The 24,524-nt window shown below is 32.7% G+C and overlaps 2 protein-coding genes across 6 annotated transcripts; one reads left to right on the top strand and one right to left on the bottom strand.

Moving 5' to 3' along the window:
• Positions 1 to 430: 430 nt before the first annotated feature.
• On the bottom strand, positions 431 to 12,653 carry LOC132726199 (uncharacterized). 5 transcript variants are annotated; one of them, XM_060711471.1, is made up of 6 exons: positions 12,519 to 12,653; positions 5,362 to 5,828; positions 4,414 to 4,564; positions 3,599 to 3,767; positions 2,849 to 3,016; positions 431 to 1,926 (listed from the first exon to the last, which is right to left on the bottom strand). In XM_060711471.1, the coding sequence occupies exons 2-6, from the start codon at positions 5,775 to 5,777 to the stop codon at positions 626 to 628; spliced, it is 2,205 nt and encodes a 734-aa protein (XP_060567454.1). In that variant the 5' UTR covers positions 5,778 to 5,828; positions 12,519 to 12,653; the 3' UTR covers positions 431 to 625. The 5 variants fall into 5 exon arrangements, with proteins under 5 accessions (XP_060567454.1, XP_060567455.1, XP_060567458.1 ...); XM_060711472.1 differs by lacking the exon at positions 12,519 to 12,653 and adding an exon at positions 11,779 to 11,896; XM_060711475.1 differs by lacking the exon at positions 12,519 to 12,653 and adding an exon at positions 6,226 to 6,248.
• A 3,759-nt stretch (positions 12,654 to 16,412) lies between these two features.
• On the top strand, positions 16,413 to 24,455 carry LOC132726213 (RWD domain-containing protein 1-like). Its single transcript, XM_060711492.1, has 7 exons — positions 16,413 to 16,597; positions 17,362 to 17,445; positions 17,633 to 17,760; positions 18,211 to 18,354; positions 20,115 to 20,241; positions 23,688 to 23,747; positions 24,335 to 24,455. The coding sequence occupies exons 1-7, from the start codon at positions 16,525 to 16,527 to the stop codon at positions 24,424 to 24,426; spliced, it is 708 nt and encodes a 235-aa protein (XP_060567475.1). The 5' UTR covers positions 16,413 to 16,524; the 3' UTR covers positions 24,427 to 24,455.
• Positions 24,456 to 24,524: the final 69 nt, after the last annotated feature.

Below are 24,524 nucleotides of genomic sequence, written 5' to 3'. Positions count from 1 at the left end.
CCTTGGTGATCATAAATAGCTCGACTTTTTCTAAAAATGTAAATGTATGAAAATCAACAAACATATAACAACCATTGAACAAAAATACCTTAACAATATAAAACATCATTCAAACACTAACAGTATAATCATTAAATGCTTATAATTATAACTTGTGTAAAAAAACAAATGCATCACATACTTTGAATAGAATAAATGGCAGATAAGAATATGGACTAGTATATATATATAGTATCGCTACATGAAAGATCACATAAAAATGATGAACAACGTTTACAAATAGATATTCTAATACAACAAACATCAACATGTAATAAGAAATGTACTTGGTACAAAATTTCTAGTTGAAATACTTCAAATTCATAGGTATATAAAGGTACATGTAAATGTACATACAAAAACTTTAAAAGGAAGACATAAACTTGCCCTGTTAAATTTTGCTGTTTATTAAAGACATGCATTTTACTGAAGAATTACAAATACAATAACCAGCTGGGTTATTCTACTTTTTAAGCAGTAAAAAGGTTTAAGATAAACAAAATGATCTATTCTATAAGACGGCTGTGTTATATTTGACAATTCTCAGCAATTAAAATGTTATTTAAATCTTAAGCATTTGGCTATATCACACAGTAAATTTTGGCAGAATATTAGCGGCAGATTTTACTCTTCTATCGAGGAGTTTTACCTGACTGTTGGCACTGTAAGAACTGGTACCCGTTCCTGTTGAATTAATATCAAAAGACTGTATCCCTGATTGTATTTTTACCATGTCCTCTGTTAGTAAATCAGGATAGATAAACCCATCTGAATCTTTTTTAATAGGACTCAGAGGAGGCTGTGCTTGATTCATAAATCGTGACTTTGTGCATACTTGATTATTCTGAAATTCAGAATCACTTTCAATGTGCTTTTGTAAAGAAAAAGAAGAATGTAAAGAGTTTGAAGTCTGTGACTGTGACGATTGTGAAAAACTTTCAGAGGGAGTGTAATTTGGGGCGTTTTGTTGATTTTCGGAACTTGCCTGTGTTTTGACATCTAGTTCAGTCAAAGGTGTAGAAGGAATTCTTGCTAGTCCGATAGCACTGCTAGATAAAGGGCGTAAACTTATATTACTTCCGAGACCAGAACTAGGATTTCTACTCCTAGAGTTGAGCGAACTTGATGGCAAACTAAGCACCGACTGGACAGAAGCTCGACTCACACATCGATATGAGGTCTGCACACAATCCTTCTCCCAGTCTATATTTCGTTTTGGCACATCTGGTTTTGTATTTTCTATTTTACTTTCTTTATTCTGTTCCTCTTTCACTTTCTCTTCTTTTGATTTTTCTGAATCTGTTCCGAGAGCTTTGTAATAGTCAATGCTGAACTTTTCATTTCCTTCATTTTCCTTATCCATATTATCTAATTGCTTTTTCATAGTCTCATAAAAAATATCGCCACCTGAACTTTCCCTATTCTCAGAGGCTTTATAATTCTTAAAGAAGAATCCTTCTTCTTCAAACTCAGACCCAACATCATCATCATCATCATCATCATTATCATTATCTGAACCCCCCTGCCCACTTGTGCTTTCATTCACACCATTCCCTAAACCCTTAGTGGTACACAAACTGCCCTTTCTCCCTTTCTTTCTCACCTTTTTGGTTCCCCCGGCCACTCCTATTCTTCTACCGCGCTTTAACCTCCGTATATAGGCCATAGGTGCCTTGTATTTAGCATGCTCTAAATGCAAGCCATTCATGTGAGCAATTTGTTTGAGACTCTTCTTGTACTTTTCCTGGTTCCTCATGAACGCTGGCATCTGTATACAGTTTAAACGTGCCAGCTTTTTTACGCGAGGTATTTCATCATAGCATATTTTACCACTCATAAGCACTCTGAAGTCAATGCTATCAACATTTCTGAGAATTTCAACAGCACCTACAAAAAAAATGTAAAATTTAAGTCTATATTATAAAATCATAGTCTATGTATAGTAGGATACAAGTACATGTACATGTAATCAAAAGAAAGAATCCCATCTTATAGTAGGATTATCTTATAGTAAGATTATTCTGAAAAAAAAACAAAAACAAAAAAACCCTTGTCATAACTTCACAAAGATTATACCTTAGAACTTTGAAAATATTATGAGATATTTAATATGCTCTGTATTTTGTTTTATGCTAACAAATCTCTGATTTAATTTGTAGTAAAAAAGTAACATGTATATCAAAATGCTAATCTAATTTTAAGGTACCCGGTAAATATTAGAAAAATGATCAAGAACATGTACTTACCAGTCCCTTTATCTCATTCTTAAACTATTTCACCATTAAGGAATATATGAGAACAAGAAATGTTGGTAGGATAGTGACTGCTCGACTACTCGGTGCTTGATAGTAAAACAACAGCCATGATAATGAAGAATTTGCTTAGCTCAAAAAGGGTCATAATTCTCTCAAATGCATGTAAGAGTTATGGGCCTTAGATAGTGACCTCCTATTATGCTCTTAAATAAGTTTATCAAGATTCAACTCATTCCATTCAGTAGCTTTAGAGATTCTAACTTCAGGCATCAAAAATTATTTTCACAATCACTCTTCGTGCAGGACAAGTAGCTACTAAATCCAATGTGCAGGCAACATTTTTCTACTCATCCTGCATCAAATTTTCTTAAATTCTACTTGTAATTATGAGCAGACAAGTGGAATTTCGATCTCTAAACTTGCATGCTAACACTTAACCACATTGTGATGCTAATGCCTGGTTGAGTACAAAAACTCTCCATATTCTTTGAATAGTCAAGCTAAAAACAATCATTACAGTAGTTCACATAAGACAATATTAAACAGGAATCTACCTTCAAAATAACATTGATCCTTGCCGTATCCTCCAATATCATTAGGATTGAGAAGTCCTCGTTTAACTCGCACACAATGACGCCAGCGCCACTCCGGATTCTCAACATATTTAGCTAGGTGTTCAAATAACTGCTTGAAAGTCATTTCTGTAGCTTTACATGCAATATCTGTAAATGTGAGAGACAGGAATTGCAATCTTTAACTTAGGCAAACTATCATACAAATATACTTGTTACGGTTATTTAGAAATTCTAAAATGAACTGGCTGTATTGAAGAAATTAAAACTGAATGAACACACACAAACCTTTATATTACACAATTACTGGCAGACACAACAGTACAATTGTTACTGTATCATTCCAAGACATATTAACAAAACCAGTACATGTATATCAATATCTATCACATGAATCCAACTATTATGCCCATTCCCCATGACAAATATGGGTATGTTTTTTTGTAAATTACAAGAACTAATACATTTGGTAAATAAAAGAAAAAACAAATGTTCGCAGAAAAGTCACACAACATCACCTTAAAGGTCCTTAATGCAGTAACACTAGATTAATGCCTATTAAAATTCAATAGGAATTAACCCATTACTGCAGAAAGGTGAAGACAAGATCATTACAAATTAACAAAAGAAGCATACTTAAAACTACATGTTTTAAGAATTTCTTGTCCAAAATCTGTACAAATGTATTTTAACAAATCAATCTTTAATCAATTAAAAAAGAAGTAGACTTACAGTATAATAATGCAGGACCCCATAGATATCTACAATGAGCGTTTAATATAGTATTCACTGCGGCAAGACCTTCTTCTGTGCGTAGTTGTTCTAAACCTGATAGCCCTCGTATACCAAATCTAGTACGTTCAGCAAACCAGGGCTGCAAACCATCATTATATGAACGAAACTAAACATCACAAGTCAAGGATTAATCATCAACTTATTCGAGAAATTTCAAAGAATTTTAATCATTTTCGTTTTTTATATGATATGCATTAATGATAAATAGCATTAAAGTTCTGAAAATACCATCACATGATTCTTTTACTTAAGATTTTAATCAAGTAACATCTGAAAATTGTTATTTTGATCAGTACAGATATAGCTCTATGACTGTGACAAATAGACTTTTAAAAAGTTCTGAACTGGAAAAACTTCATCATATACAGAAGAAATGGGACTCCTAAAAAAATTTCATCATCTAGATCGTATTATCTTTTGTTTTGTAGAGCAGAAGTAACAGTTTATCAATTTCTACATTATCTAATGAACCAAACTAGGATGTATTTCTTCTTATATAATCTGTAAATCTGGGAGTGGTGACCTGGTGGTTTTAAGGTTTTTGCCACTCAACCAATGAATGACAGGTTCAAGCTCTATTGATGTCATTACCATACCTCCTTGCCTGATATAACATAAGCACTTGTTAGTTCCAACATGCAGACTCAAAAGCTATTCAAATAAGCAACACACTTTCTTCACAAACAAGCTTGACTAAAAAATGTTTAAACTAAATAATCCATTCAAAATTTATATAGAATGAAAAAGGATACAAAATGCGTGCCTATCTCATGATCAGATAAACATCGTATCCCTCTCTCCCTAATAAAATGATTATCTGGTGAGTCTTTTATCCACATAGAATACTTCCTGGCCTCTGGACGGCGGTACTTCACATGAGGCCCCTGCCACATCATGCGACCACTACAATAGTAAAAGAATATATAATTATTATGGTAATTATGGCAAAATATAAACTTTTTAAATCTGCACACAATGTATTCATGCTGTATTCATTCTATTTTATTTTTTCACGTGATAAATGAACAATTAAAAGGTGTGAAAGTCGTTTAAATCAGACAAAGCAGTTCACGGGGACCAGACAATTAGGGTCGCTTGTAACATGACAGGGAGTCGTATAATTCAGACCATTTATAGAGGGAAATATGTTGGGTGGACTGAAACAAGGTCGGATAAGTCAGAGAGTCGTATAAACCAGGGGGTCGCTCAGGCAGTCTTGACTGTATTCATTTGGTATTCATTCTCTTATGGTCTTTAATCAAAAGAATCATAAGATTGTCTCTTAATAAAAATTTTCTTCTGTTCTTAACTTTTACTCTGCTGGAACTGAAAGTTACTAGTCTTTGCAACCAGTATAGAGCCATATTACAAATTCAAAGCAGGGCAAATCCATTACACAAATTCAGTAGGTAATTTAGGGTGAACCATATGTAAGCATGAAATATTCTCTAATGAAATATTCAATTGTTATCTTATGTGGTGAGTGCTCACTGTTCTGCTAAAATTTCATGAATGTTTACATGTAGCTAGCTTTCATGCAAATTTACAAACATCATCCATTCAATTATTTAAATATGTTAAAATATATGTAAAACTAGAACAAATTTTTGTAGGTATGTTATTTCTATTTTAGTGACAGATGGGCATATGATACCTTAAAACAGTTTAAAGGTCATTAACTCTTGTATATTTGTACATACCTGCAAGGAAGATCTGTACACCAAATTATTGCCATTTGACCGTCAAGATGATTTTCCTTCAGGTAATCCACAATAATATCAGTCGCTTCTTCTTTAGTAACTCTTTCTCCATACATTTCCCGATAATAATTCTCCGCATCTCCATATTTTTCTTTCACTGTTTTTAATATGTGCAAGGCCTCTCCAAGTAATTCAAATCTTATCTCTGACCGTGGTTTAGAATAAATTTCTTCAAGCTCTTCCTCCGTACCGCGATGTTGAAACTCTGGCGTTTTGCCAAGCGTGAGAAAACGTTTCTTCTGGTCTTCAAGATTCGTTGGACAGATTGCACTAGCAAAGGTGTCTTTATTGACAGTCTTTATGACACTGGCTGTGGTTCTAGCTTTACCACGCCAGTGTCGTACCTTTTTTGTCATGACGACCTGTACTTAAACATTTTTTTCTTCCACCACGTAACTAATGCCACACTGTAAGTACAAAACAAAATAAAATACATACATGTAACATGTTATTTTGTTATCATTCATTATCAAAACTACCATTCATCATCAAAACTAACATGTCATATACTTTCATTTAAAAAAATTCATTCACCACTTACCTTACCTTCAAAGTCAATTTACCAGAACGTTTAAAGAAAGAAACATGTTATTTTCCTTGACAATTTATCCTGCTTGTAGAAAAAACTATCAAATATCCAATCATAATAATGGACGTGTTTCCATTACGAAATTAAATACCCAAAATATTATATTTCAGCACTTTTTTTCAAACAATACATGTACTAACAACACTTTAAAAGCAAATAATCTAATCAGTGTTTATAAACAAAAGAGTTACCAAAGCATAAATTAAGTAACCTACTGTCCTAGGTATAGGGTGGTTGCTCAGTGTACATAAGCTATACGCTACCTGACATATTTATACAATGTGCACAATACAGGCTATTGATCCACATTGAATTTATAGGTAATTGGATTTAAAATTGCCAAAATTTCAAAAGAACTCACCTACCATTGATAAGAATAAATATTCCGTGCACAGTGTATTACAATTCAATCTTCAGTAAAGAAAAAAAAATTAAATAATCGTGGAACAGTTTTTTAAAAAAGAAAAATTTTCACACGTTTTCAAATTTCATCCTTTAATCTTTCACAGTACTTGACTACCTTATTTACACAATATCATAATAAATGTTGTAAATTTATTTTAGATAAACATTAAAATATCATTATAATATCATTTCAAAAGGGAATATCAATAAAATAAATATTCAACAAGTTAAATCAATTTTTTTTTTGAAAATGTTCAAAAATTACCGTGGCCCATTCAACTATCAGCAAACATATTCGTGGAACATTTCGATTTAAGTGGCCTCTCAGTTATTGATCATACATGAAGTATCAAATTGGCAAATATAATATATCAGCAAATATAAACTTGAGCTAAGTTACCAGATAAGCTTAGTACACAGAAGAAAATATTAGTTTACAGTCTCATAATATGTACGCACAGCAAGTGAAAATAATTTCAATCATAATATTTTTTTTCTTTTTTTTTTTACAATTTTAATTATTTTTTTAATCATAATAAAATTACCTTATATATTTTAAGTAATAAATGTTTAACTCCTACCCTGCTATATATCTTAAATGGACTTAATCTCACCTTTCATTATGGACATAGCCATTCATCATTTTTTCAGAAAAAAAAATCAAAATAAGTACTGACTGAATAGTAAACTGTGCTGACCATGATTAGATAGCACATTTGTCCCTGATCTTGGTCTGCACTGGTTGCATGAGTAAAATATGTTGCCCCCCAGCATACTGTAAATTAAATATCAAAAACTTAAACGTTTTTGTTTTTTTTTACTTTTATAAAACAAAATACATAGAGGATATTCAAGTTTTTTCTATAAATAAATGATTTATTTTCATCGAGTGGTATGAAAATAAATATTTCATGAGTGGCGGTAGCCATGAGTGAAATATGGTAATTTTCATGCCACAAGATGAAAATAAATCATTTATTTATAGAAAAAACTTGAATTTTCTGTTTATTATATACATTTTTCTTTTTTTGACATTAAAATTTGAAAGACTTTTCCTTAAATTTTGTGTACTGGCACAATTTAAAAGAAAGTAGTCCTGCAAGACACCAGTGAAAATACGGAAAATATGTTTCACTGCAGTGAAAAATAAATTTTTACAGTGAAAATACGGAAAATTAAAATACGCATTTTATTTCATCAATATTTCTCAATATTTCATTTATAAGTATATAATAAATATAACTATAACGATGTACTAGGACAAATGATACTAAAACAGAAAACTACTGCAGCATATGGAGGTCTCTGTTACATGTCATATTGTCAATACACAAATACTAAATCAATGACCTGATCCATTCTTATAATGAGCTCTACCAAGTCTTTGCAGTAATACATTGATTTTAACTTAAGAATTAAATACAGAATATCTGTCATCTCAGAGATTGCAATCTTATCATTGCCAAATTACAATTTTTTTAATTGCCAAATTACATTTTCTTAATTGCCATATTCTAATATTATCATTGCCAAATTACTATTTTACAATTGCCAAATTACAATTTTTCAATTGCCAAATTAAATCTTACCTTTGCCAAATTACAATTTTTCAATTGCCAAATTACAATCTCACCATTATGATTACCAAATTGCAATTCATTGCAATCAGAAAATGTTATGCTGCTATAAATTTAAGTACTGTCATTCGACGATTTAGCAATGATTTGGTGCATGTGCCCTTCACTCTTAAGGAAATGTACAAAACATATTTCTTTCATACCGGTATATTAGAATGATTATTTTTCAAAATTTAAAACAACAGTTTTGTATACAACTGGCAGCAAATATACAGCTTTATACTCTTTTAAAGTTAACATTTAAATGGGACCATTTGTCACTATAATATTATAGGCTACCCAACAAAGTAAAATTGAAACATAGAAATAATAATAATATTATTATTATCATAATCATTAGTAATACCATAATGGTAAATAATATTATAAAATACATGATATAAATGCTTGAAGCCATTCAAAAGTAAAATTATTTCTGAGCTGTTACAGGAAAAAACTAAATCTTCTGGAAGTATGTTAAAATGTTCACGGGAACCAAATCTTTTTTGTCAGTCCTGATTCCATTATGACCTGACAAATGAGTCCAAATTATTATATAAGTACAAATGTAAGCTAACATTAAGCACTGGCCTCATGCCAATTAGATTATGCTACGAGAATAATAAATTACAACTATAAACCTATATTTCCCCATAGATATTTGTTAAACTGAACTCATTGAAAACCAATAATGACAATCTATGAAGAAAAATAATCCAATACATAAAACATATCTTAAGAAAGATTACTTTTTTCTCTTTTGTATAAAAAAATCTTTGTATAAATAAAAGGCACAATTTGCAATAAAGTTTCCTCCTTCATGAATTATTTATGACGAGATTAGTTTTCTTGGCATTATGTCTATTTGAACGCAAATTATCTACGTGTTAAATACAATATAGTAGCAGAACAATATATTAATGATATTTCAGGATTTTTAAAAGGAATTGCTGATTATAAAAAAATATAAGAAATGTTTTACCATAACATTTAAGGAAAAAACTAATTGATTTTACATTGATTAATTATCAAATTTAATATTTTTATCAGATCTACTCAAGTTATTTCTTGCATGTAGTGCATAATGCGTAGCATTAATAAGGAGCTGATTTTAATCAAATTGTACTTTATCAACTTTCAATCCATAAAGAAAACATACGTCAAAATGATTTCGGTTCTAAAATTTATTGCATGTTAACCATCCTAAGGAAAATTAAAGCTAAAATTTTAGTTGAATGTAAAGATTTGAAATATTACGTACAAAAATTACTTTGATAGGAAATTTTCAAAAAGTCATTACAAGTGTTGAGAATATGTTTCAGCGAGAATTTGGGCAAGTGCCTTCGGCTTTATCTGAAATTTACAACCTTAATATTCTTTTTATTATTTATAGATAAAGACAAAATGCCCTGCAATAACTGACTGTATGAACATCATGTCTATTACATTTGCCTTCAATAAAGCTTTATTTGGCTGTCTGTAATTTAAGAAGAATATTCAAAACTTAAATCTCCATATTAAATACTGTTCTCCAACTGAGCCACATTGTAGAGCATAGTACATATATTTTCTCTCCTATTTTTATACCATGTTCAGATACTGCACTGAAATTTGTCGGAACATTTGTTGGAAATCAATAGGAAATCTGACAGGTATAGATTTTTTGTCAACCAGCCACTTTGTCATGCTTAATTTAAACAACAAATACCAAGAAGATCTACACATTTAATGTGATATATTTGTTTGTTTTTGTTGACCATTGATGTCAAACTCTTTTTGGGAGACTAACATATGTTCTTCAATTTAGTGATTCCAGAAGACTGTTTTCTAGCCTAGGTTTAGTTTCCAGTTATGGCACCTGTGTGGATTTAGCTGGATTAGGAGACAAACACTCTATCCCTATATATATATATGTGTGTACTTCACTTTTTAAGAAATTGGAGAAATATTGGGGTAAATTTTAGGGGACTGTATCGTTTATACGTTTAATGGGTATGATTGGTTTTTAGGTAAAAACCGGCTAGGAAATTCAATAACTGGTAATTGAGGTTAGTATTTGGACAAATTGAAAGCACCCAATGGTAATCATTTTGTACCTATTCTAAGTCTCTCGACCACTCAAAAATTGTTAATTTTCCATTTCAATTTATTTTTCTTTGATTTTTTTAATGTGGTTTCACTTTCTACATTGTATGTGTTATTTATTTGTAAGATTGCTATTAAGTTGAGATATTGTGCTATTTTGTGGATGGGCAGTATCTCTAAAGATTCTGTCCCAGAACTAAAGTATCTCAGAATCTAGCTTTGGCACGTCAATAAATCCTATTATTTTCACGGGAGGGCTTTTGTCCGCCTTGTCATTTTTGAATGGGAGGTCTTTTGTCCGAGAGGGCTTTTGGCCAACACTCGTACAACATTAGTACATCTAACAGATTTAACTCACTACTGTACAGTACAGATGTTTCAATACAATAGACCTATACTGGTGCCTCATATTTCCGTGGTACCCACAATTCTGTGATATTAGGCATAAACAGTCACAAGTGCTTCCTAGACCTCATGCACCTGCCAGGAGTTTTACTTTCACTATCTTATTGTACTTTTATCGGAATGCTACATAATTAATTTACGACTAAGAAAACTTATTATTTCATTCTGATAAAGAGCATCCATGTAGTAATTATTTCACCATTAAACTTTTAGTGTTCATAAAATTTAAGACAATTGTCTTTGTTAAACAACCAATGAGATATTTGATAAATGCCATAGAGAAAATACCCACTTTCAGTTCGGGCTAGGTAAAGATCGATGTACTTAAAGATTATTATTGGTACGTTTTGCTTTTGGAGCTGTTAAAATGTAATTGCCTTGGAAATATGAGAACACAACTTTACTCACTAGGCAGCAGATAGATGTTAATTGCCATGTTGTGTACATAATTGCTTACATGCAAACATTAAACTACACTGTGCTCATCTAAGTTCATGGTCCTTAACGCTTTGAAACAAGAAAGAAAACAACAAATGAAACATGGTATAAAAATTGTCATAAGCTGTTACATTTATCATGTAATTGACATGTCTTTGCTACAATATTAATCGCATTTTCCCGAATTGTATTATTTAATTTGATTTGATTGTCTTTGGACCGGGCGGTCAAGGATAACCTACGAAAGTGCAAGCACTTATTTCCAGTAGGGTCCTTACCTAAGCAGACTCTAGAGACAGCTATGAGATACAAGGGAATCCGGGAACTAGTCCCAAGCTCTTATTGAATAGATTTCTTGGTTCTTTTACATGCCCAGTGTATAGTACTGATACATGCGAGGATTACCTGGATTACTTACCAGTACACCTCTAGTTAGGTGGGAAACACTGAAAGTGTTTCTGAAAAATCCCAAGGGTGTTACCCAGGATCGAACCCTGAACCACAGGAGTGACAGTAAGTGGTCTAACCAACTGAGCTATCGCACCACCTAACCTTTGTTGTCTGTGTTAAACAGTTAAGTACCTCAGAAATATGAGGGAGAGAACCGTCAGGGAGGAAACGTCAGGGGAGGAACTGGTAAGGGAGAGAAAAGTCTGACTACCCTTATAAGGGACTGCTACCCCCACATTCCCGATTTTTGCCATGCTTATTTTCAGATTAACAACAAAATTCAAAATAACACTATGCTGTTATTCGGTTTCTTGACTAGGGTCCACTAAACACTGCTAAACTAGAAGTCAAATGAAAATATGCCATTACCGTGAAATAAATGATGAATTAGTGATGTTGAGTTTAGGGGTCTAAACGGAAAAGAGTCAACTCGGCCCTATACCAACTCGGCACGGGTCAACTCGGCACGGGTCAACTCGGCACGGGTCAACTCGGCCAACTTTACATAAATATATATAACGTATTAACTTTGCTTGGCATGTTGTTAAGGTAAATGAATAATAAGAAATATCTTATTATTATATAATTATAAATTGTACTTCTGCCGAAATAAAGTATAGTTAGAAAAAAAAAGTTAATTATCTGTCTTATATTTATAAACTCTCTCTGTCGATCTACGTAAATAACCGAGGTATATCAAGTGAAAAAGCAAGAGTTTCCCTTAGTTTCCCTTCGCTTACAAAAGAATGCAAATTTAGCTGTGTGTAAATCGCTAGTTTGGGGCGATTACATGTCCGATTTTAAAATTTGTTACACAAATTAAAAGCTGGTGATCTTAGCTTCCTCTCAGTATATATTTCAACACATTGTTTGACACTGAAGGTAAGACAATAATAACAATAAGTAGTGGTAACACAAACCTAAATATTAATTATTAAAAAGTGGGCCGAGTTGACCCGTGCCGAGTTGGAATAGGGCCGAGCTGACTCGGGGGCCGAGTACGTTTTAGGGCCGAGCTGACCCGGATTCGTCTAAACCAGGAGATTGCCCCCTTTTACATATTTCTATTTCAATGCAGATGAAGTGCAAACGCTCTCATAAATTCATACCTGGGCTACTGAGAATTTTTGCATTTAAATCACATTATTTAACTAGTTGAAAGATTTTATCAATAAAGTTTAAAAATCCGCCATTTGTAAATACCGCGCCGTCGCCAAGGTGTAATGGATAAACTCTGTCTATATTACGGATTTTTTACCTGTACAGTACGGGTTAGTACGGCAATTACCCTTTAAATATCGAACATTTGTTTCAGATAAATAAATAAATAAACAAGTAGAGATTTTGATGCTAAAGCATCAAGTCGCCGGATAGAAATATGATTGTATTATCATAAATAAAAGAAAATATCAGTTTAATGGTTCGAGTATAAAGAAAAGAGGAACAATAAGTTGAGTAATGTCTATTCATAAACACGTTTTCATTTACTTGCCACAATTTTATCTTTCTTGCTTAGAGTTTTATGCAATAAATTTATGTTGTGTTATAATAAAACATCACATTTAAAGCAAACTTGCTTAGCAATTTTGTCAAGAAACTGTTATCATTATTAAATAAGCAAGTATTGTTTGGCAATATTTACCCGAGACTCAATAATTTTCGGGAGCTGTTTCGTTTGCTTACATAACTTATTATGATTAATGTTAACGATTTTATTGTAAGTATAATTACATGTATAATTATATCAATTAATACTGCTCGATTGCCTAGTGGTAAGTATGACGAAGTTGTAACCTACATGTAGTAGGCGCAAGTTCGAATCTCGGACAAATCCTGTGTGTAGTTTTCATAAATTGATTTTTATAATATCTTTAACTTTATGAAACATAAGTTGATAAATCGTGTGTTTCATTTCTAGCACTTTTATATTTCATAATTTTGATAAACGGTCAAGTTTTGCAAAATACAAAAAGTATTATAAAAGAAAACATAAAAAATCACTTTATCGAACCTACAGTCTTCAATTTGAAACTAACTTAAAATCTAACACCTTGTCATCGAGGCTTGTAAAGCAAGTGATATGATTATAATTCTACTTGTAATTCTACTTTATACATATACCGTTGTACCATACATTTGAACTCCGTATGGTTTTCTTCAGCATCCGATAATTACCGACAAATTATTACCGATCATCGAATATTTGCAAAGTGACAATGAAAATATATATGCTTAATTATTGCATAAAACAATGCAATTCTACTGTAAAAGTGGTGTCTGCATAAAAAAAATATTCTTATGCACTATCAAAAAAATATATTATTTGGCTGAAATCAATATTCCTGTCGTTACATACGATAAAGTTAACGTTTAATTGACTTTCAGTGCGATAAACTATCAACACAAAGATGGTTTATTAGTTTTCTCTTTGTATCCAATACGATTCCGGCCCCTACTGTCATACCGAGATTTTTCATACAAAATTACTTTGATTTGCACTTTATCAGCTGCCAACCATTCACAAGTTACCTGTATGTCTGTCTTATCAGCCATTTGTTACTATTAATAGATTTTATAACACTAACATACAACGTGTAGTCACGTGATTCTGGGAGAAACTGTTTATAATAAATAAGATAAAAAAAATAGAATAGGTCTCATAAGATACAAACAACCAGATAATTTAAAAGTGTCATTTCAAATATCATGCATGATTTATCATAAAATAGCAACGCTTGACACTTTAAAAAAAGTAAAAGCATCCCTAAATTCAATGACTGGTCCATAGGGATACGTCGTTAATTCATTTTATAAAAATTGTAATGTTGCTTTTTACGATGTCAATATTTGAATATTTAATTTCATTGAGCAACGTTATTGCATGTTTGATTTTTTGAGATTACTGAAAACAATTGTAGTCTTTAATTGTTCAGTAATTATTATGCTTTTATTTACAGAAATTAATGCCTTCTCCTACCATAGGTATAATATTAAACTGTTACAAATATAGTCTCCCCACTTAGGAAAAACTGAATGTATGATTCTTGGTCCAAAGAAAAAACTTAAAAAGATTAATAAGTTCAATATTATTTGTAATGGTCACACTATTGAATCAACTAAGACAGTCAAATATCTTGGTTTGAAAATTGAAAATGTTCTGCCTGGAGAAGAAATTGTTAATACAGTTATATCTAATGTAAACACTAAGCTTAAATTTTTTGTACAGAAACAGTAAATGTCTATCTTTTACCTGTAGAAAACTGCTTTGTTCTGCTTTAATCCAATATCCTTTTGACTATTCTTGTTCGTCTTGGTACGAAAGTTTAAATAAAAGTCTGAAAAAGAAACTGCAAGTAGCTCAAAACAAAGTCATAAGGTTTATAAAAGATAACCATCCAAGAACTAGTTTAACTCCTTCTGATTTTACAGATGTTAACATGTTAAATATTGAAAATAGAGTAAAACAACTGAGACTTAATCATATGCATACATTTTTTTATAATAAGTGTCCAACTTATATGAAAACAAACTTTGTTCGGATGCCTGATATACACAATTACAACACTGGATCAAATAAGTTAAATTTTTCAATTCCTCATTATAATAAGACATGTAATGGCACTTTTTTTTCTATAATGGTATTAAAGATTGGAATAGTTTGCCAGATGGTGTAAATTGTATATCAAGTCCAACTTTATAAAACTTCTGTTAAAATTTGGGCTGCGCAACATCAAAGTGTTTTTATATTACTGAGTGGCGACATATGTACGCCAATCTTTATTATATTTTTAGTCATCTTATGTTTTCCTGTGCCTTATTTCTGTGATAATGCAAAACTACTGTGATAATATACATGTAGCATATAAGTGTTAAGATACGGATTCGGTGAGTATTTTTCCACCTTTTTTCTGTGATAATGCAAAACTACTGTGATAATAAGATTCTAAGATTAATTTGTAGATTATCTCATTGTCTATTTTTATTTGAGAAATGAATGTCTCTCTGGTTTCATCTTGTTTCCATCTATTTGGTTAACAGGACCCCGTTGGAAATAGCTTAATGGGCTATCCTTGTAACCATAGATCACTCTTAAACAAAACCATTGTATTGAAATTTTATTATTATTTTTTTTTTCTTTTAAAATCTAGATTAAACTATTTAGTTTTTATCTATCAGTAACTTTAAACAATATTATGTGCTAATTATAGTTCTGACTTGTTGTAGTCTTAATCTGAACTGTGATTTTTTTTTTAAATAATTTTATTCAATGCTTCATCTGATTTTAGTCATTAACTTAATTTATTTAATTTATTATTTATATGAAATGATATTTTAATTTGTTAAACTGTTATTTTATATATATGTATATCTAATTATGTAACTGTGATCTATGTTGTTGTAAAAATAAAATAAATAATTTCCTGGTATTAAGTACTTAAAAACGAAGATTGTTGCCACTCATATGAGGTTTTTTTGATGTTTAGTTGATGAAAACTTGATGTACACTAGAAAGAACATATACATGTTTATATTAACATGTATGTTGGTTTGTCTGTGGATTAGAAAGAACACTTCACTTAATCAACTATCAATAGTATTTCTTTCAAAAAGTGAAACATTAATATGTTCATTCAAAACATAACTTTGTCACAATGAAATGTAAAATAGATACGATGAATCAATGTTAATGTTCTAGTTTTTAGGATTCAGTGCAAATATCATTTGCATCAATGAACTATGAAAACCATTTTTGCATTTTATAATGTCTTTAAATATATTTAGTTTAAACATATTTTATTTCTCAGAATATATATACATGTTACAATTTACAAATTACAGAGAGCAATTCAAATATTCTTATAAAAACAGGATAAGAATGAAAGACAACATGTCTTATGAAATTCTTCTCCTTTTGATATGATTATTTTGGTGCGAATAGTCTCTGGTTTCGGGCGAGTCGACACTTAAGTGGGCTAATCATTATCATACGAATGGTAAATAAGACGAATCAGATATAGTGGTGTTGAACAATAAACAAGCGTCTGGGTGATATGTGAATCTGGTTTTATATATTCTCCTTAATTACTTATCTCACAAGAAATATAAAATCAATAAATGACGGATTATAAAGAAGAACAAACCCAGGAACTTGAGGCGTTAGAGTCAATTTATCCAGATGAGTTGAAAGGTAATTATAGCTAAATAAAGGAAATGTTGTAGTGAAATCGGACACGTAGTTTTTCGGATAATGTGAGGACGTTAATTAATTTCTTTAACTTTTATATATATTATTAAAATCTAAACACACGGTCTGCCCTGGTACAGTCCGCCCAGTCTCATCATCAGCACATAACTTTCATGGTCTGAAACATTGAAAACAGATACGAAATTAAGTACAGATAAATAATACTCTTTATAACAGTCAATGAATTTAAGATTTGAATTTACTAGCCCGAATTCCAGTTTTGAATATATTCTATTAGATATATTTAACTAAATTTTCTTAAAATTTTCACTGGTCCAAAGTAATTTTCACTGGCCACAGGCCACCGGTGCAGTGCTAAATTCAATGACTGATATAATAAAGATGTATGATTGGTATTAATTTGTCATTGTAATTCATCTTTTTTTAAAAATATGCTGGTATATAACTCTAAGTATACTCAGTGTGTCAGATTTTTCACCCCTTCCTTCTGTACTCCTTTAATATCTAGTTACACAAACATTTCAAACATTTATATTTCTATTCAATTACGTATTTCCCTTTTAAAACAAATGGAGTTCATACATGCAAGCCATCTACTCAATTATTAAGAAGAATTTCAAGAGCTTAGAGTTATAAGAAAGCAACATAGTATAGTAACTGGGATGCATGTGTACATGTATTCATTTCAACATCATTTATATACATGTACAACATTTATATGGAATTGACAGAGACTTTTATTGCAGTGATAGCTACATCACCATATGGTGCGTTTGAGTTGCATATTGTCTCCCAGAAGGAAGAGTATGGGGATGAGGATTCAGAAGAAGGTAAAAACTTAGATTTTAGAAACAGTGTATACCATATTAATTACTTTTTGAAAAAATGTGAATTTGATTAAAACATTGGCCTTAATTATAATAAATTGATTGTTTTTAATTACTTTTTTGAAGTGACTGAAGCTGTACATGGATGAATAAAAATGTGTTAATGTATTCTTTGATTTTTCTATTACAGCTTCTGTTACAATCAAATTTTCATACACAGAAAAATATCCAGATGAAGTTCCAATAATGGAAATCACCGATTCAGAAAACCTAGAGGATGATCAGCTGAATGAATTGTTAGATATGTTACATTCACAGGTAAAATATAGGAACAACTTTTTCATAATCATTTGCTATGTAAGGCTTGAGTAAAATACTTTAAATAAAAACTTTTGAAAAGCTCTTTAATCAAGATAATAGTTTTGTTTTTTCTGTGGTACCAATATAAAATTTAAAGATATAATATGCTAATCTTTGAGTAAAATATATATTTTGTATGGGAATCTCTGTTCCTTATTACAGGTCAAGTAAACCTGGTCTTTTGAAGACTTTTCTTAAAAATACTGCCAGTTTTTTAAATGACACTATATCCACACTTATAGTGTGTAGGATTTAATGCATAACATATCTACTATGCGTGAAGTCAAAACATGTTGATTTTATATTTACAAAGCGACAGTGTAGCAATTTTCAATATAAAATCTGAGCATGATATATCTTAAACAATACTGACAGCTGTAGAAAGAAATTCTCTCTTTGATTGTTTAGGCCAATGAGAATTTAGGTATGGCAATGGTTTTTACCCTGGTGTCAGCGATACAGGAGGAACTGACAACATTAATGGAACAGAGTAAACAGAGAAAAGTAGAAGCTGAGGAGAAAAAGAAACGAGCTGAGGAAGAATTAGAAAGGGTTGGTGTGATTTCTGTTGTTCAACATTGAGAGAAGATTTTTGATTCCTTGCTGAAAGAAATTTTATGCTTTTATGTGTACCTATTGTATGATTAGAAATACTGTGCACTTTCTCTTTCTTGGCTTATTTTTAGCTCACCTGTGGTGAGCTTTTGTGATCGCTTTTCGCCTGGCATCCCGCCATCCATAAAATTTTACTTTAAACGACATTTCCTCATAAACCGCTAAGCCAATTTCACCCAAACTTCACAGGAATGTTCCTTTGGTTGTCAACTTTAAGAATTGTTCAAAGAATTTAATACCAAGCAGAACTCTGGTTGCCATGGCAACCGAAAGAAAAAACTTAAAATAACTTCTTTTAGAAAACCGAAAGAGCTAGAGCTAAAATATTTGGCATGAAAAATCATCTAGTCAGTGTCTACTAAGTTTGTTCAAATAAATGCCCTGGGGTCAAAATGTGGCCCGCCCAGGTGGTCATTGATTTTCCTTATTTGTATATAGTAATAACTTAAAAAATCGTCTTTTAAAAAACCAAAATAGCTAGAGCTTAGATATTTAGCATGAAGCATGTTCTAATGAGTGTCTACCAAGTTTTCTCAAATAAAAGCCCTGCGGTCAAAATTGGCCCCGCCCAGGGGATTATTGATTTTCCTTTTATGTATATAGTAAAAACTTAAAAAATCTTCTTTTAAAAAACCCAAAGAGCTAGAGTTAAGATATTAAGCATGAACTATCTTGTAGTGAGTGTCTACCAAGTTCTTTGAAATAAAAGCCCTGGGGACGAAATTGGCCCTGCCCAGAGGGGGGGGTGGTCATTGTTTTTCCCTATATGTGTATAGTGAATGAGTAAAAACTTAAAAAATCTTCTTAGAGCTAGAGCTTAGATATTTATCATGAAACATCTTCAAATGAGTGTCTACCAAGTTTGTTCAAATAAAAGCCCCTGATTTAAAATTAGCCCGCCCCGGGGGCCTATATACAGGTGCGCGATTTCAGGGCCATCATTGCCCTCTTGTTTATGATGAACATGTCCTTTTATTAAATTAACCAAGTGTCCATTGTTTATGTGATAAATTTCTATATCAAAATGCTTAAAGAAATAAGCAAGCAGTAATAAAAGTCTAGACTGAACAGATGTGCTTACTGTCCTGGCTAGTCTAGATGGGACAGATGTGCTTATTGGCGTGGCTAGTCTAGACAGAACAGGTGTGCTTACTGTCCTGGCTTGTCTAGATGGGACAGAAGTGCTTATTGGCCTTGCTTGTCTAGATTGGACATATGTGCTTACTGTCTAGGCTAGTCTAGATGGGACAGATGTGCTTACTGTCCTTGCTAGTTTATACGGAACAGATGTGCTTACTGTCCTGGCTTGTCTAGATGGGACAGATGTGCTTACTGTCCTTGCTAGTTTATATGGAACAGATGTACTTACTGTCCTGGCTTGTCTAGATGGGACAGATGTGCTTACTGTCCTTGCTAGTTTAAACGGAACAGATGTGCTTACTGTCCTGGCTTGTCTAGATGGGACAGATGTGCTTACTGTTCTGGCTTGTCTAGATGGAACAGATGTGCTTACTGGCATGGCTAAACTAGATAGGATAGATGTATATACTGGCCTGGCTAGTCTAGATGGGACAAATGTGCTTACTGGCCTGGCTAGTCTAGATTGGACAGATGTCTTTATATTCTGATTCTTATGATTGATTTGGATGGCTATTGGATTTCATCGTCAATATCAAAATTGTTTACATACATTTCAGAAAAAGTTTGAAGGTACCAGAGTTACCATAGAGAATTTTCTTGCATGGAAGACAAAATTTGATGCAGAAATGGCAGAACTTAACAAAAATAGAAATGACAATGAAATTGCTAGATCCAAACTTACAGGTAATTATAAATGTGTTCCCATTTTTTACCAAATATCAACTGCACATCAGAATCATAGCTCAAATTGGTGGAATACTTGCCCTTGTATAGTGGCATATTTATGCCAACATTTAAACACTTGATTATCATGTTGAATAACATATTAACTAGTGAGTTTACATGTTAGTAATATAAGTAACAGATATTTACCTGATTAACTGGATAAGATATTTACCTAATTAACTGGATATCTTGTCCATTAAATGACAAATACATGTAAGTATCTAACTTACAAAATCGTTAGAACATACCTACAACTGCCAACACTAACCATTTAAATAAAAGATATTTAATTTATATTAATATATATGAAACTTCCATGTCAGTATCAGATAATTAATTATTTGTATAGCTAGTTGAATGATCAGTTGCTAGATTTTGCAGAAAACTTTAAACATATTCTTATAGCTTTTTTATATGCCAGAAAGAATTTCGGGCATTTTATTTTATACCTCCTGGCGTCCGTCTGTCCATCCGTTAGCAATTTGCTTTCCAGAGCATAACTTAAGTTCCATTCGGCCCTCAATATTCAAACTTCATAGAATGATTGTCCATACTGGGTAGAAGACCCCTATTGATTTTAGGGTCACAAGGTCAAAGGTCAAGGTCACTATTACCTTAAAACTGAAAACAGTTTCCCGAGCATAACTTAAGTTCAATTGGCTCACAGTTTTCAAACTTCATAGGATGATTGCCAATATTGGGTAGAAGACACCTATTGATACTTCATTTAATTCTCATGTCTTACAAATGCTTCATCTTTACTAAAAAAAAACAATTTTGGGCATATAATGCTCTGCCTATCAGTACTCTTGTTAATTATCTGACATATTAAGTAGTTATTGCAATTGCTTTAAAATTGCCAACAGTTTACAGGAAATGCAAGAGATATGAAGAAGCATTCTGCTGTATCGAGATTGTTATACTGACAATTTTCTTTTATTTATCTTACTACCTAGTGGCTGAGTGGTTAAGGTAGTTAACACCACTTGTCCCTCACCACTGTAGGTTTGAATCTCGACAAGGAATTTTTGGATTTTTTTCATGTGAGGAAGCTATCCAACAAGCTTATGAAACATGGATGGTTTTACTCAGGTGCCTGTTCGTGCACGGAATAATGCACAGAATGGCACCTGAGGTCTTCCTCCACCAGTAAAGCTGGCTCATCCAGTAAAGCTGGAAAGTCACCATATGACCTATACTGTTTGGGTGTGTGTAAAACCCAATAAAAAATGTTACAAACTAAATTATGCTTTACTAGAAAATGTTTATTTTTATTCTTGCACTGACAACTGACTGACTGGCTTCAACATCACCACATCTTAGTTTAATTATGCCCCCATTTCGAAGAAAAGGGGGTATATTGCTTTGCACTTGTCGGTCCGTCGGTCCGTCGGTCTGTCGGTCCGTCGGTCCGTCGGTCCGTAGACCAAATGGTTTCCGAGTGATAACTAAAGAACCCTTAGGCCTAGGAACTTCAAACTTGGTATGGTGATTGGTCATGACAAGTAGATGACCCCTATTGATTTTGGGGTCAAGGGGTCAAAGGTCAAGGTCACATTGACCTTGTAAGCAAAAACGGTTTCCGATCAATAACTAAAGAACCTTAAGGCCTAGGAACTTCAAACTTGGTATGGTGATTGGTCATGATCAGTAGATGACCCCTATTGATTTTGGGGTCAAGGGGTCAAAGATCAAGGTCACATTGACCTTGTAAGCAAAAACGGTTTCCGATCAATAACTAAAGAACCTTAAGGCCTAGGAACTTCAAACTTGGTATGGTGATTGGTCATGATCAGTAGATGACCCCTATTGATTTTGGGGTCAAGGGGTCAAAGGTCAAGGTCACATTGACCTTGTAAGCAAAAACGGTTTCCGATCAATAACTAAAGAACCTTAAGGCCTAAGGAACTTCAAACTTGGTATGGTGATTGGTCATGATCAGTAGATGACCCCTATTGATTTTGGGGTCAAGGGGTCAAAGATCAAGGTCACATTGACCTTGTAAGCAAAAACGGTTTCCGATCAATAACTAAAGAACCTTAAGGCCTAGGAACTTCAAACTTGGTATGGTGATTGGTCATGATCAGTAGATGACCCCTATTGATTTTGGGGTCAAGGGGTCAAAGGTCAAGGTCACATTGACCTTGTAAGCAAAAACGGTTTCCGATCAATAACTAAAGAACTTTAAGGCCTAGGAACTTCAAACTTGGTGTGGTGATTGGTCATGATCAGTAGATGACCCCTATTGATTTTGGGGTCAAGGGGTCAAAGGTCAAGGTCACATTGACCTCTTGGGTAAAAACGGTTTCTGATCAATAACAAAAGAACCCTTAGGCCTAGGAACTTCAAACTTGGTATGGTGATTGGTTATGACCAGCAGATGACCCCTATTGATTTTGGGGTTAAGGGGTCAAAGGTCAAGTTTACATTGACCTTGTAGGTAAAAATGCTTTCCAATCAATAACTTAAGAATCCTTAGGCCTAGGAACTTCAAACTTGGTATGGTGATTGGTCATGACCAGCAGATGACCTATTGATTTTGGGGTCAAGGGGTCAAAGGTCAAGGTCACATTGACCTTGTAGGTAAAAACATTTTCCGATCAATTAACTAAAAACGCTTAGGCCTAGGAACTTCAAACTTTGTATGATGATTGGTCGTGACCAGCAGATGACCCCTATTGAGTTTTGGGTCAAGGGGTCAAAGGTCAAGGTCACATTGACCTTGTAAGTAAAAACGGTTTCTGATCAATAACTTAAGAACGCTTAGGCCTAGGAACTTCAAACTTGGTATGGTGATTTGTCATGACCAGCAGATTACCCCTATTGATTTTGGGATCAAGGGGTCAAAGGTCAAGGTCACATTGACATTGTAAGTAAAAATGGTTTCTGATCAATAACTAAAGAACCCTTTGGCCTAGGAACTTCAAACTTGGCATGGTGATTGGTCATGAGCAGCAGATGACCCCTATTGATTTTGGGGTCAAAGGTCAAGGTCACATTGACCTTGTATGTTAAAAACGGTTTCTGATCAATTAACTAAAAACGCTTAGGCCTAGGAACTTCAAACTTTGTATGATGATTGGTCGTGACCAGCAGATGACCCCTATTGAGTTTTGGGTCAAGGGGTCAAAGGTTAAGGTCATGACCAGTAGATACTTGATAACCCTTATTAATTGTTTGATCACTGGGTCAGAAGTCATGCATAATAACCTTATCACATGACTAATTGGCTGCTGATAGGGGGCATACATGTTTTACAAACATATCTTGTTTAGAATGCCTTGGAGATAAAACAAGTCTAGAAAAACTGGCTTGAAATTTCCATGAATTTATTGTGCCCTGATGAAATTTTGTGCCTCACTTGAGAATAATGTTTATAATATGTGATATATTGTTTATTGTAGGGAAAGAGTTATTTTTACAAGATGCCTCAATGATGGAATCTGATATACAATTATTACAAGGTACGGTTTTGTAATGTTTGTTTCTAGGTAGACTTTATAAAATTTGACTTTTTAAATATTTATTACCAAACTTAAAGCAAATGGTTAAGGCTGGTCTTAGCTATTGTCTCTATAAATCATTGATGTTAGCATACCTAAGGGATGTTGAATGAATTTTTGCACTTGTGGTTTCTACCTGGGTTCATACTTGTGTGTTATAAAATCAAGGACCAAATGTTCCTGGAACCAATTTACTTGACAATTCTCAAGGCTGAGGAATAGGTTTGAACTAAGGCTTTCAGCATCACTTAGGATAGTAGCCTGACACATTGACCACAGGACCAAGCTACCTCTTACTGAAAAATGCATATTTGTGGCATACACACTACTTGTGACACATGCATTATTTGTGGCATACGCATTTCTTGTGTTGTGGCATACACACTTCTGGTGACAAAATATGCATTATTTGTGGCATACACATATCTTGTATTGTTGCATACACACTTGTGGTGACATAATATGCTTTATTTGTGGCATATGCATTTCTTGTGTTGTGGCATACACATAGCCTATATGATTATGAAGTGTTTAAATCTGTATTTCAGAAGGTGAATCTGTAGAAGTAGATGAGTCTTTATTTCAAGATATGGATGACCTTGACATTGGTGATGATGAACTTGCAGGTGTTGATGATTAGATGCAATAAATTATATTTTAAATAAAGAATTGTTTGTTTTTCTCCAGAACTACTGAAAGTACTAACTTTTAATTTTACATATGCCGATGGATCATAAT

Source organism: Ruditapes philippinarum, unplaced genomic scaffold (assembly GCF_026571515.1).
Source record: "Ruditapes philippinarum isolate M1 unplaced genomic scaffold, ASM2657151v2 ctg1127_1_1_1_1, whole genome shotgun sequence".
In the NCBI taxonomy this organism is placed as follows: domain Eukaryota; kingdom Metazoa; phylum Mollusca; class Bivalvia; order Venerida; family Veneridae; genus Ruditapes; species Ruditapes philippinarum.
This window is presented reverse-complemented; position numbering and strand designations above follow the sequence as displayed.

Coding starts and splice junctions, on each gene's coding strand:
- LOC132726199 (XM_060711471.1), bottom strand. CDS start 5,777: ATGACAAAAAAGGTACGACACTGGCGTGGTAAAGCTAGAACCACAGCC. Junction 4,565..5,361: donor TGTACAGATCTTCCTTGCAG/GTATGTACAAAT, acceptor TTACTATTGTAG/TGGTCGCATGATGTGGCAGG. Junction 3,768..4,413: donor ATGAGATAGGCACGCATTTT/GTATCCTTTTTC, acceptor TGTGATGTTTAG/TTTCGTTCATATAATGATGG.
- LOC132726213 (XM_060711492.1), top strand. CDS start 16,525: ATGACGGATTATAAAGAAGAACAAACCCAGGAACTTGAGGCGTTAGAG. Junction 16,598..17,361: donor TTATCCAGATGAGTTGAAAG/GTAATTATAGCT, acceptor CTTTTATTGCAG/TGATAGCTACATCACCATAT. Junction 17,446..17,632: donor GGATGAGGATTCAGAAGAAG/GTAAAAACTTAG, acceptor TTTCTATTACAG/CTTCTGTTACAATCAAATTT.